The 12,923-nt window shown below is 40.6% G+C and overlaps 2 gene segments (V, D, J or C); both read left to right on the top strand.

The window, feature by feature from the left end:
• Nucleotides 1-2,738: 2,738 nt before the first annotated feature.
• Nucleotides 2,739-3,693, top strand: LOC114844778 (T cell receptor alpha variable 18-like). The segment is given in 2 exon segments: nt 2,739-2,932; nt 3,119-3,693. Coding segments are annotated over 2 exon segments (441 nt in total).
• A 167-nt stretch (nt 3,694-3,860) lies between these two features.
• On the top strand, nt 3,861-5,233 carry LOC114844990 (T cell receptor alpha variable 17-like). The segment is given in 2 exon segments: nt 3,861-4,489; nt 4,673-5,233. Coding segments are annotated over 2 exon segments (447 nt in total).
• Nucleotides 5,234-12,923: the final 7,690 nt, after the last annotated feature.

Below are 12,923 nucleotides of genomic sequence, written 5' to 3'. Positions count from 1 at the left end.
AAGAAAGGCACCCGGGTGGAGAGAACAAGTTGATGCTCACACAAAGTGCACACCAAGGTTCTCTGAAAATGTCTCCTCCTGTCTCGAGTTTTAAAGCCTACAGAAAACACCAAACCTCCACACATGAGCTCAAACTTCAGGACAATTTGCCAAGTCTACATGAGCAAAGGTGACAAAAGAGGAAGAATGCTCACTCAAGGAGCATTCTGTTCTGCTCAGAGGCTTGCAGCAATATACTTGAACAATGCATAGAATGTTTAAGGATGTAAATGATCAACACTTATGAATATGAACATGAATCAAAAACAATCAGATCATTATTACGGCATTAATAATGAAAATGATCAACATTAAGGGATAATATAAAATTTCCATAACAGATATTAACGCCCTGTTTGTGGCACAATAGTATATGTGAGTGGGCAAACTTTTGAAGTTGGGCGGTGACCACGGTGGCCATTTTGAAGTCGGACATTTTGGATCCAACAGGACACATCAAGAAAAACAATGGTGTGCTTGATTTTAACGTAACTCTATGCTTTTATAAGTTATTTACAGGTTTCTCTTTGTTCACAACCATTGACATGTTGAAGAGGCTGACACGTGATGAGTGGATCGAAAATGTGTTGATATCTGATGAATGCAGATTTCAATGCAAGACACCCTATGAGACCACCCATCTCCCATGCTACAGTTAGCAAACTGCTTGCTAAGAGGACAGCCACTGATGTTTCTTCATTAGTGACAGTTTTCATGCGTCCACATTTTGGCAAATCCAACACTGAACCAGTTTCATGAAACTTAGCAGGCAGTTTGCTTCTATACTCTCCTTGCCTCGGGGTACTGGTCTTGGGTTGTGGGTCCACGTTCCGAGGTCGGGTCACCAACCCGTCATACCACAGGAACGCGATGTCTCCCCTCTCCCTGGTCTCCCTTAGCTCCGGCATCAGCTCCTTTCTCGTCTTCTTCACCTTCGCCTCCGTGTAGTCATTTATGTAGATGTTAGATTCTTTAAGTTTCTTCGCTTGTTGCAGTATGTGTGCCTTATCTTTCTCTTTCATCATCTTTATCATCACCGCCCTCGGTCCACGATCTGAAGGTTTCCCTACTCTGTGAGCCGCTCCATCTCAATATCATGTTGAATTTGCAATTTATCCTTCAGTATTTCCTTCACCTTACACTCCACTTCCGTCCAGCTTTCTCCAGCTGGCTCCTTAATTGCTTGTGGACTGTGCTTCCAAGTACTCTATTTTATCTGTTATTGTTAACACAGACTCTTACAAGTATTGTAGACATCAGCCCTCATTTCCTTACTTTGTTCTTTCTGTTCTCCCATGGCTGGTTTGATTTGATGCTCATCTTGCTGGGTAAACTGCATACTCGTTTTTAATTCCAACACTTCTCTGGTCAGATCGTCCAGTCTTTTATTTTTTGACTCCATGAATGGTTGCACAAAGCCTTTGAAATCTTTTTTCTCTCTACAAACTCTGAACTGAGATTAAAATCCCTGTTATAAACATTGTGTAAACTTGTCCAACTGACTCTGCTATTGTAGGACGTATCCAGGGTAGTGATATCACAGAGTATCAGGTATTAGTAATATTCTATGAGTCTGTGGGTCCAGTGTTTTAGGCTGTGTTCTGTGGGGAAGCAGCATGAATGTACTGTAGCAGACAGTAACAGACTGGACAAATCATCAGGAGGGCTGGTTCTGTTCTGGGGGTGGAGCTGGACTCCTCCTCTCTCTGTAAGGGTTGATCATCCGGGCAATAACATGTATAACAAATCTTTAGCTAGTAAGAAGATGTGAGTGTGTGTAGATGTGTTAGCATTCTTATTTTTAATCTCTCTGCCTTATTGTGTTCCTAAAACTGTGACAGCGATCAAAGTGTACAAAATAATTCCCCTCTGGGATTAATAAAGTTTTTGGAATCTTGAATCTCAAAAAGCTATTTGCTGTCTGAATGTGGAGGAAATGGACCAAAGAGAAGTGAAAACACAGACATGAGAGGAGACAGATTAAGGGAGGAGCTGAGCTGTGACTGAATGTAGAAGAGGAACAAGTGTCTCCATTCAACACGGTCTGATACAGTCAGAGATCATTCATCACGCTGATTATGAAAGTCTTCATGTAGTAAGTGAAGAGCTGCCGTCTTCTCTATAGTTGATTCACTACAGGTGAAAATAATGTCACTGCTTTTCTTGTGGATGTTGATTGTCTTCTTTCAAACTGGTGAGTGATCAACACAGATGTAAAATGAGATGGAAGACGTTTAACAAGTGGAGTTTCCCTCAGTTTTCTACACCTTCTGATACTAAATACACATTTCATGAGCTCAACACTCAGACAACAGATGTTGAGCTGAACTATGTGTTTGTTTTCTGCAGGATCCTGTGAGGATTTACTGAAACCATTTAAAGATGTGATGACGACTTTGGAAGGAGACGCTGTGACTCTGTCCTGTAAATATTCAGGCTCTGTGAACTCCTTGTTCTGGTACCAGTAGAAGTCCAGTTCATCTCCACGACTTCTGATGGCAGAATATTCAGAGGAAACAGAAAAGTTGTCTTTTAGACACAACAAAACAACAAAGGAGTTTCATCTGCAGATCTCCTCTGCTGCAGTGTCTGACTCTGCTGTGTACTACTGTGCTCTGAGGCCCACAGTGACAGGAAACACCTCAACTCTGTACAAAAACCTCTGGAGCAAAGACAACACAATACTCCACAGCATCCACCAGAGGGACACGTCATCCAGTAGGAGCTGCACGACCTCTGCACTGTTCAACCACTGTGTCAGTCATAACTGCTGCACTGAACAGAACAATTCTCAGACTGAATGTTGAACATCAGCCTCTTTCTGCTCTTGACTTCAACCTTGTTGTAGAGATGGATCATTGGCTGTGGATTATTCTGGCTGCTCTTTGCTACGGTGAGACAGAAACTAACAAGAGTTGATTGTTCTATGTAAAGTCATGAAGTGAGTCCTGAGCATAAACAGGTTTGATTGTTACATTTGACATGTTTGTGTCTCAGTAAGTGATTAAACCCACTGATTGTTCTCCTTTAATCATCTTTATTCATCGTCTCTTCCTCTGCATGTTCGGTTCTTCCCCAGAGTGTAAAGGAGAAGACAGAGTGATCCAGACAACAGGAGACGCCACTGCTACTGAAGGAGACGCTCTTACGCTCAACTGTACATTTGAGACAAGTAGTGGACTGCCGTATTTGTTCTGGTACAAACAAGAAGTACACGATTCTCCAAAGTACATGTTGAGGCGTTTCTCAAAATCAGTGGACAATGCGCCAGAGTTTCCAAAAGAACGATTTGATGCTGCAATTGAAGGTACATCAGTTCCTCTGAAGATCCAGAAGCTTCAAGTGTCTGACTCTGCTGTGTACTACTGTGCTCTGAGGCCCACAGTGACAGGAAACACCTCAACTCTGTACAAAAACCTCTGGAGCAAAGACAACACAATGCTCCACAGCATCCACCAGAGGGAGACACTGTCATAAACTGATATTTCGGGATGGAACTTTTTAGTTATTTTTTCACTTATGAGAAACAAACAAAATTCCATTTCCAACACTTTAATTTCAAATACTTGACCCTCAGTTTTTCTACATCTCTATCTTTCAAACTAAATTTAAAACGACGGCAACATGAGCAAACAATAAATAAAACATTTTCTACTAACTGTCAGTGTTAAAACAATGGATTTTAAACCAATCAGACCTATGGAAATAACGTATTTTAACCATTTGCTACAACCAAAGTTGGTTAATGAGTCTGGAAGAAGCCGTGGGTCTTCACAAATTGAGATAGAATGCTTAATTAAATAAAAAAGTATTAACATAATTAATATATGCTATATTTATCACATATTAGGATAATATTATTATTATCATCTTCATTATTAAAGTACAGGATAAGGTTCTGTGGACTCATGGGTCTATTACTGAACGTCTGTAACATCTGCAACATCTGGAGCAAAGACAAAAAAAATCTAAGGTCAAATGTTGGCTGATGTTGCAAAGGTGTTTGTTGTTTCGGGGCGAAATGCTGTAAATGAGGGAAACTCAGATCCTGAAGGAGAATGTTACTGTAGCTCATCAACAAAATGAGAACAGACATCACAGTACAAAGCAAAACGACTGAGTCTGGACACAAACTATCAACGAGTGTAAAGTTCAGGGAGTAATTATTTTATCACTTCAGGGACTTTAGTATTAAGCTTTTGTGTTGAATCTATTTTGTGTTGCCTTTGTTTTGATGTTAGATTCAGTTTGAAGACACTCGGACACAAAAAGCAGAAATGAGGAGGGGTCCAGTGTTTCTCACAGCAACGTACGAGGCTCCTCCTACTGACTGCACATGTGGCTGCTTCACAGCTGGATTGCAGCTGTGATCATCAGACCCACAACAACAGTGTGTCACCTCTGAACATGGACACACTCGCTGCACTTCTGTTCGTTTCAGCTCTCGTAGGTACGTATGTTGTTAAAAACCCTGAAACTGAACATTTTCTAAACTTCACACATTTAATGTAAATTGTCTAGACTTAAGTTCAGACTGGAACATTTTAAATATGCACAATTACATGTCAGCACTTATTTTTACAGACTAAACTGTTAATGAACATGTAAATGTGACCTGTTGTTTCCTCACTAGGTAACAGCCTCGAAGATGATATTACTGCCATCAGAACTGAAGTGTTTTCATCAGAGGGTCGTAGCGTTACTCTCTCCTGTAAATACTCCGTTAAAGCTAATAATCTCCAGTGGTACCGACAGGATGCTGGATCAGCTCCTCAGTATCTACTCCTGATCACTGATACGAAACAGCCTGAAGTGATTCAAGCAAAGCCCTCAAACCCTCGACTGACTGCTAAACTGAACGACCAGAGAAATCAAGTGGATCTGGAGATCTCCTCTGCTGCAGTGTCTGACTCTGCTGTGTACTACTGTGCTCTGCAGCCCACAGTGACAGGAAACACCTCAACTCTGTACAAAAACCTCTGGAGCAAAGACAACACAATGCTCCACAGCATCCACCAGAGGGAGACACTGTCATAAACTGATGGTTTGGGATTAAACACTCTAGAATCAACAGAAGTGAAAACACAGACTTGAGAGGAGACAGATTCAGGGAGGAGCTGAGCTGTGACTGAATGTAGAAGAGAGACAAACGTCTCCATTCAACAGTTCAGTAGAGACCGAATCATTACATTTATTAAACATGACATCGTTGAAGTTCATCCAGCTCCTGTTTTCATTAACTCTTATTAAAGGTGAGATTCATTTAAATAGTATTTAATATAATGTGTGTCTTTATGTTTAACAACCGTGTTTCTTCTTCAGGTGTCAGATGTGGAGATCTCACTCCTGTCAGAGCAGAAGATTTCAGTGAAGAAAGCAGCAACGTCACTCTGTCCTACACATACTCCACTAAAGCTACTGCTAGCGACTATTTCTTCTGGTACCGACAGTATCCAGGAAAACCACCAGAGTTCCTCATGTCTCATTTAGGAACAGGAAAAATATTAAATAATCCATTAACTGGACTGACTGTTACAATGAATGAGAACAAAACAAAGATGGATCTGCAGATCTCCTCTGCTGCAGTGTCTGACTCTGCTGTGTACTACTGTGCTGTGAGGCCCACAGTGACAGGAAACACCTCAACTCTGTACAGAAACCTCTGGAGCAAAGACAATACTTCACAGCATCCACCAGAGGGAGACACTGTCATAACCTGATGGTTTGGGAACTTTTTTGTTTTTTTTTCCACTTATGAGAAACTAACAAAATTTCATTTCCAACACTTTAATTTCAAAACTAAAACTTTTAACTAAATTTAAAACAATGGCAACATGAGCAAACAATAAATAAAACATTATCTACTAATTGTCAGTGTTAAAACAATGGATTTACACGCAGGAGCTAATGACGCCCGGTTACGCCAATCGGAAGTCACTAAAACTAACATTGAGTCGGTGTGTTCGTTCGCCAAAACAATGTCGGACTCTGTAGTTTTCTCTGGACCCCTCCCCAATGTGACCAGCGATGACATGTATAGCCGGCTGTCATCGCTCCACCGCTGGTTGTCTAGGTGGTGTCCTGCAAACGGTGTGGGCTTTGTGGCTAATTGGAGCACTTTTTGGGGAAAACCTGGGCTGATTAGAAGAGACGGCGTCCATCCCACGTTGAACGGAGCCTCTCTGCTTTCTAGTAACATGGCCATGTTGCTTAGTCCCCCCACTGCTTGACAACTCAGAGTGGAGCCCAGGACGCAGAGTCGCAGTCTTACACGCCTCTCTGCATGTTCTCTACAGCCGCGACCCACTCTTAGTCTTAGTTATCGCATAGAGACTGTGTCTGCTTCTCGACCACCTAAACTATACAAGTCACAAACAAATCAAAGAGGAGTGACTTACCAGAATTTAATAAACATCAAAACAGTTCCTCTTACAGAACAAAGTAACAGTAAGCTAATAAAGTGTGGTTTATTAAACATCAGATCTCTCTCATCTAAATCCTTTTTAATAAATGGCTTGATAAGTGACCATCACATAGATCTGTTCTGTCTCACTGAAACCTGGCTGCAGCAGGATGAATATGTTACTTTAAATGAGTCGACTCCAATGAGTCACATCAACTATCATGTTCCAAGATGTTCAGGTAGAGGTGGAGGAGTAGCAGCAGTTTATAAATCAGATTTTTTAATTACTCCTAAACCTAAACATAGTTATAACTCATTTGAGAGCCTCACTCTGAGTCTTTCTCACCCAGACTCTAAAACTCAGAAACCAGTTGTGTTTTGTATTGTTTACCGTCCTCCTGCTCCATATTCAGAGTTCTTAACTGAATTCCCTGAATTCTTATCTGACTTAGTTCTTAGCACAGATAAAGTCATTGTAGTGGGAGACTTTAACATTCATGTAGATGTTGACAGCAACTGTCTCAGCACTGCTTTTAACTCCTTAATAGACACTATTGGTTTTACACAGCAGGTAAATGAACTCACTCATCGTTTTAACCACACCCTAGATCTTGTCCTGACATATGGGGTTGAAATTGATAATTTAATAGTTCTTCCCAAAAACCCTCTGTTATCTGACCATTTCTTATTAACTTTTGAATTTAGCACAACTGACCCTATAACAGCTGGAAAGAAATGTTACTATAGCAGATGTTTATCTGACAATGCTGTTGCCAGATTCAAGCAGATGATTCCATCATCTTTTGCCTCAATGTCTTGTAGATACACAGAGAACAGTCAACTTAATCCTTATGAACAGGTTGACTGTCTTGTAGATGATGCTGCAGCTTCTCTACGTACAATGTTAGACACAGTGGCTCCTCTAAAGAAGAAGACAGTAAATCAGAGGAGGTTAGCTCCGTGGTATAACTCAGAGATCCGCAGCCTGAAGCAAAGGACTAGACAACTAGAAAGACAGTGGCGTTCCAACAAAATAAATGTAAACTGCATTGCATGGAAGGACAGTCTAATGAAATATAAAAAAGCACTTTGTCCTGCTAGAAAAACATATTATTCCTCCCTAATTGAGGAAAACAAAAACAACCCCAGGTTTCTTTTCAGCACTGTAGCCAGGCTGACAAAGAGTCATAGCTGTATTGAGTCTACTATCCCCTTAAATCTCAGCAGCAATGACTTTATGAACTACTTTACTAATAAAATTATCATCATTAGAAAAAACATTCAGCAGCAACTTCTTCCAAATGACAGAAAGCACTGTCTAGATCCATCAACTTTAAATTTATTAAATCCTCTGTCTTACCTAGACAGCTTCTCCCCCATAACTCATATGGAGTTAACCTCAATAATTAACTCTTCCAAGTCGTCCACTTGTCTTTTAGATCCAATCCCAACCAGATTACTCAAAGAAGTTCTACCTTTAATCAGCTCATCCATATTAAATCAAATCAACCAATCTTTACAACTAGGCTATGTACCACAGGCTTTTAAGGTGGCTGTGGTCAAACCTCTATTGAAAAAACCAACCCTTGACCCTGGACAACTAGCCAACGATAGGCCCATTTCAAATTTACCCTTTATTTCCAAGATTCTGGAAAAAATCGTGGCTAAACAATTATCTGACCACCTTAGTGGGAATAACCTGTATGAAGATTTTCAGTCAGGATTTAGAAAACATCATAGCACAGAAACAGCTCTGGTTAGAGTCACTAATGATCTTCTATTAGCTTCGGACAATGGTCTAGTTCTGTCCTTGTCCTGTTAGATCTTAGTGCTGCATTTGATACAATTGATCATAACATTCTATTACAGACACTAGAACATAGAATCGGGATTAATGGAACAGCATTGGGATGGTTTTAATCCTATTTGTTGAACAGATTCCAGTTTGTTCATGTTAATGATAAATTCTCCACACGCACAAGGATTAGCTATGGAGTTCCACAGGGTTCTGTGCTGGGTCCAATTCTGTTTAGCCTATAAATGTCTCCTCTAGGTGAGATTATTAGAAAGCATTTTATTAATTTTCATTTTTATGCAGATGATACTCAGCTATATATGTCCTTGGAACCAAATGAAACAAAACAACTAGTCAAAATTAAGGGTTGTTTAAAAGACATCAAATCCTGGATGTCCCAAAACTTCCTTCAACTAAACTCAGATAAAACCGAGATTCTTTTTGTTGGGCCTAAAAATCTGAGAGAGACACTATTGAGTCAGATAGCCACCCTGGATGGCATAACATTAGCTTCAGATTCTACTGTGAGGAACCTTGGTGTCATGTTTGACCAGGATCTCTCTTTTACATCATACATTAAACAAATCTCCAGAACCGCCTAGTTCTACCTTAGAAATATAGTTAAAATCAGAAGCATCCTCTCTCAGAGTGATGCAGAGAAACTGATCCATGCATTTGTTACCTCTAGGCTGGACTACTGTAACTCCTTACTCATAGGATGTCCTAACAGCTCCTTAAAAAGCCTACAGCTCATTCAAAATGCTGCAGCCAGAGTTCTGACAGGACTTAGAATGAGAGATCACATTTTTCCTACATTAGCTTCTCTGCACTGGCTGCCTGTAAAATGTAGGATAGAATTTAAAATTCTCGTACTCACATACAAAGTACTCAATGATAAAGCTCCTTCTTATCTTAAAGACCTTATAGTTCCTTATGCTCCCAGCAGAACACTTCGTTCTCAGAGCGCTGGGCTACTTGTGGTTCCTAAAGTGTTTAAATGTAGAACAAGGGGCAGAGCTTTTAGCTACCAAGCTCCTCTCCTCTGGAACCAGCTCCCTCTTCAGGTTCGAGAAGCTGACACACTCTCCACCTTTAAGATTAGGCTTAAAACCTTCCTTTTTGATAAAGCTTATAGTTAGAGATGGTTCAGGTCGCTGGCAATTATTGTTAGTCACAGGAACCATCTCTTAGTTAAGCTGCAATAGACATAGACTGCTGGGGGACTTAATTTATACACTGAGCTCCTCTGTTTCCTTCTACCTCCTCTGTCCCATAACCTCCCATCATTGTCCCATGTTTAACTAACCTTGTCTCTTTCTGTCCAGTAGTTGTGCCCCCCCCCCCCCCCCCCCCACCCCCACTCTTTCTCCCTCTCTGTCCTCACCTACAGGTATCATTGGACTCAAAGGTTGGTGTCTGTGATGGGCAGCTGCAGATCCAACCGTCCTGCCTGCATCCAGTCCCTGGTCCTACCATCCTGCCTGTGCTCTGTTGTTGCTTGTTGTTGCTTGTTGCTGTTGCTGTGCTTTTCTATCTCTTTATCCTCTCACCCCAACCGGTCGAGGCAGATGGCCGCCCACATCCAGTCTGGTTCTGCTGGAGGTTTCTTCCTCGTTAGAGAGGGAGTTTTTCCTCTCCACTGTTGCTGTCAAATTAAATGCTTGCTGTATGTGGGATTTGTTGGGTTTAGTTGTGTGAGGTTTTAAACCTTACTTTGTAAAGTGCCTTGAAATAACTTTGTTGTGATTTGGCGCTATATAAATAAATTGAATTGAATTGAATTGAATTAACAGGAAGCACAACAACATTAACAGGAAGCACAACAACATTAACAGAAAACACAACAACATTAACTGGGGCCCGTTTCAAGAAGGAGGTTTAACAAACTCTGAGTTAAAACGAAACTCTGAGTTGATCTACTCTGAGTTTGCAAATCTGGAGTTTTCGGTTCCAGAACAGCTGAAAAGAGTTGGTTTAAGCAACTCTGAGTTGTCTGACTCAGAGTTAAGCGCGTGCACCGCGACGATACAAAGCCCTGATCAATGGAGTGAAGATATTACGAGTCACCATGGCAACAGGACAACAAAAGGAAATGGATATGATACGCCAAGCATATAACGACTTCGAGTCTATAATCCGTAGAAAAAGCAACACGGCTGCAGCAGCGAAAAAGAAAGAATTAGCTTGGAAGAAAATAGCTGCTCGAGTCAATGCGTAAGTTTACATTTTATTCATACAGCGTAACTAATTACTAAATAATTTTAGTATTGTTGTTATATTTCACTCGTAAAGTAAGCACTTGTTAAGTAATTGTTCACTCATCTAAGAAGTTTCTTCAGTAATTGCATAAATACCGATGTTTGTATGAATTGAAAGTGCAGTGTTATGTCTATGCATTTTTAAAATTCCTGTTGTGGTTGATGTGGGATTTGTAAAGTAATGATAATTCAATAATGCAATACGTTTCATGGAGAGCAGTTATTACATTAATCTAATAGGTTTTTAAAATTCACCCAAAACTCATGTAATAATATAGGAATTTAATTTCAATTTTTATGTAGGTGCAATCCTGCAGGCATAAAAAGAACGTGGCTAAAAATATAAAAACATAATTCAAACAGGTATAAGGCACGATCATATCATGGGTGTAGACTACCTGACTTTACAACATTTGACATATTAAATAACTAAATAGCATGCAGAGTATACAGTAGCAGTGCAGCAGCATTTTCAACATGGTGTAATGTTTTCACACAGTTAAATCGTTTGACTTCTACTCAGCCAATAGAAAGAAGGCAGAGGGTAGAATAACTGGTGGAGGACCTGCACCACCACCACTGACGCATACAGAGGAGATGGCCCTCGGCCTGAACACTGGAAAGCAGGGGCTAAAGGAATTCCTGAGGGAGTTCATCAGAACCAGTCACTCCCCAGGATACAAGTGCATGTGTAAAATGTAAGAGGCCTACTTTTATATTTGATTTTTGAGTCTGGGTTGGGTTCTTTGATGGTCTTAACAGATTCTGATGGTAATATGTGAATGCTCATATGCTCCCAGCAGAACGCCTCGTTCTCAGAGCACTGGGCTACCTGTGGTTCCTAGAGTGTTTAAATGTAGAACAGGGGGCAGAGCTTTTAGCTACCAAGCTCCTCTCCTCTGGAACCAGCTCCCTCTTCAGGTTCGAGAAGCTGACACACTCTCCACCTTTAAGATTAGGCTTAAAGCCTTTCTTTTTGATAAAGCTTATAGTTAGAGATGGTTCAGGTCACTGGCAATGATTGTTAGTCACAGGAACCATCTCTTAGTTAAGCTGCAATAGAACATGACTGCTGGGGACTTAATTTAAACACTAAGATCCTCTGTTTCCTTCTGTCTTTTCTATACAATAACCTCCCATCATTGTTCTATGTTCAACTAACCTTGTCTCTTTTTCTTCAGTAGTTGTGCTTCTCTCCCTCTCTCTCTCTCTCTCTCTCTCTCTCTCTCTCTCTCCTCCACTCTTTCCTCACCTACAGTTATCATTGGACTCAAAGTTTGGTGTCTGTAATGGGCAGCTGTGGATCCAACCATCCTGCCTGTGCTCTGTTGTTGCTTGTTGTTGTCGCTGTGCTTTTCTCTCTCTCTCTCCTCTCACCCCAACTGGTCGAGGCAGATGGCCGCCCACATCCAGCCTGGTTCTGCTGGAGGTTTCTTCCTCGTTAGAGAGGGAGTTTTTCCTCTCCACTGTTGCTATCAAATTAAATGCTTGCTGTATGTGGGATTTGTTGGGTTTAGTTGTGTGAGGTCTTAAACCTTACTTTGTAAAGTGCCTTGAGATAACTTTGTTGTGATTTGGTGCTATTTAAATAAAACTGAATTGAATTGAATTGAATCTTCCCGTCACAACAGAAGCCCAGGATGTTGTAAGTATACTACTAAATGAAGCTTAAATTATCATAAGCAGTATTATAAAGTGTAATATTAATACAGTTTATACACATCACATGATTTCTGATGTTTGTGTTGCGTAGCTTAAATTATGCAACTTGATCTCCAAGTATAGTAACTCCCCTCTGCCCCAGAGTGTGGAAGAACAGCAGGAGGAGGGTCCGTCACATTCTGCTGCACAGATGCACACAGTTCAGTGATGTTCAGTGAATGCCAGAGTTCAATTCTGTTAGAGTAATGAGGAACTATGTCATGTAACTCTAAATCGTCTGTATTTATATGTTGTAGCGCCCTCCAAGTTATTCACAGACACAAGGTGTCACAAGGCATAAACAATTGCATCACTATGCATAAACATAAACCCATATATTACTTGGTGTGTCAGTAAGTGTGCTTCATCTAAAGCAAAATATTTAGCCTGGTGAAAGCATTAATTTTCAAAAAACAAATAAAATACTTTTTAAAAACTAAAATAATCAACCTACAGACATACAAAGATAGCAGATCTTAATATACAGTAGTAGGGGCCACAAATTGGAGGAAGAGGTCTAAACAGGTGCCAAAACAGTCATTAGGTGGGCTAAGCTAACCTAGCTAACTTAGCTCTCCTATACGGCCACCTCACGTTCAAATAATATTGGTTTATGTTTATGCATAGTGATGCAATTGTTTATGCCTTGTGACACCTTGTGTCTGTTAATAACTTGGAGGGAGCTACAACATGTGTCTGCATACTCTTGTTTAGACACACACACAGC

This window comes from Betta splendens, chromosome 17 (assembly GCF_900634795.4).
Source record: "Betta splendens chromosome 17, fBetSpl5.4, whole genome shotgun sequence".
In the NCBI taxonomy this organism is placed as follows: domain Eukaryota; kingdom Metazoa; phylum Chordata; class Actinopteri; order Anabantiformes; family Osphronemidae; genus Betta; species Betta splendens.
Note: the sequence above shows the minus strand (reverse complement) of the source record. Positions and strands in the feature narration are given on the sequence as shown.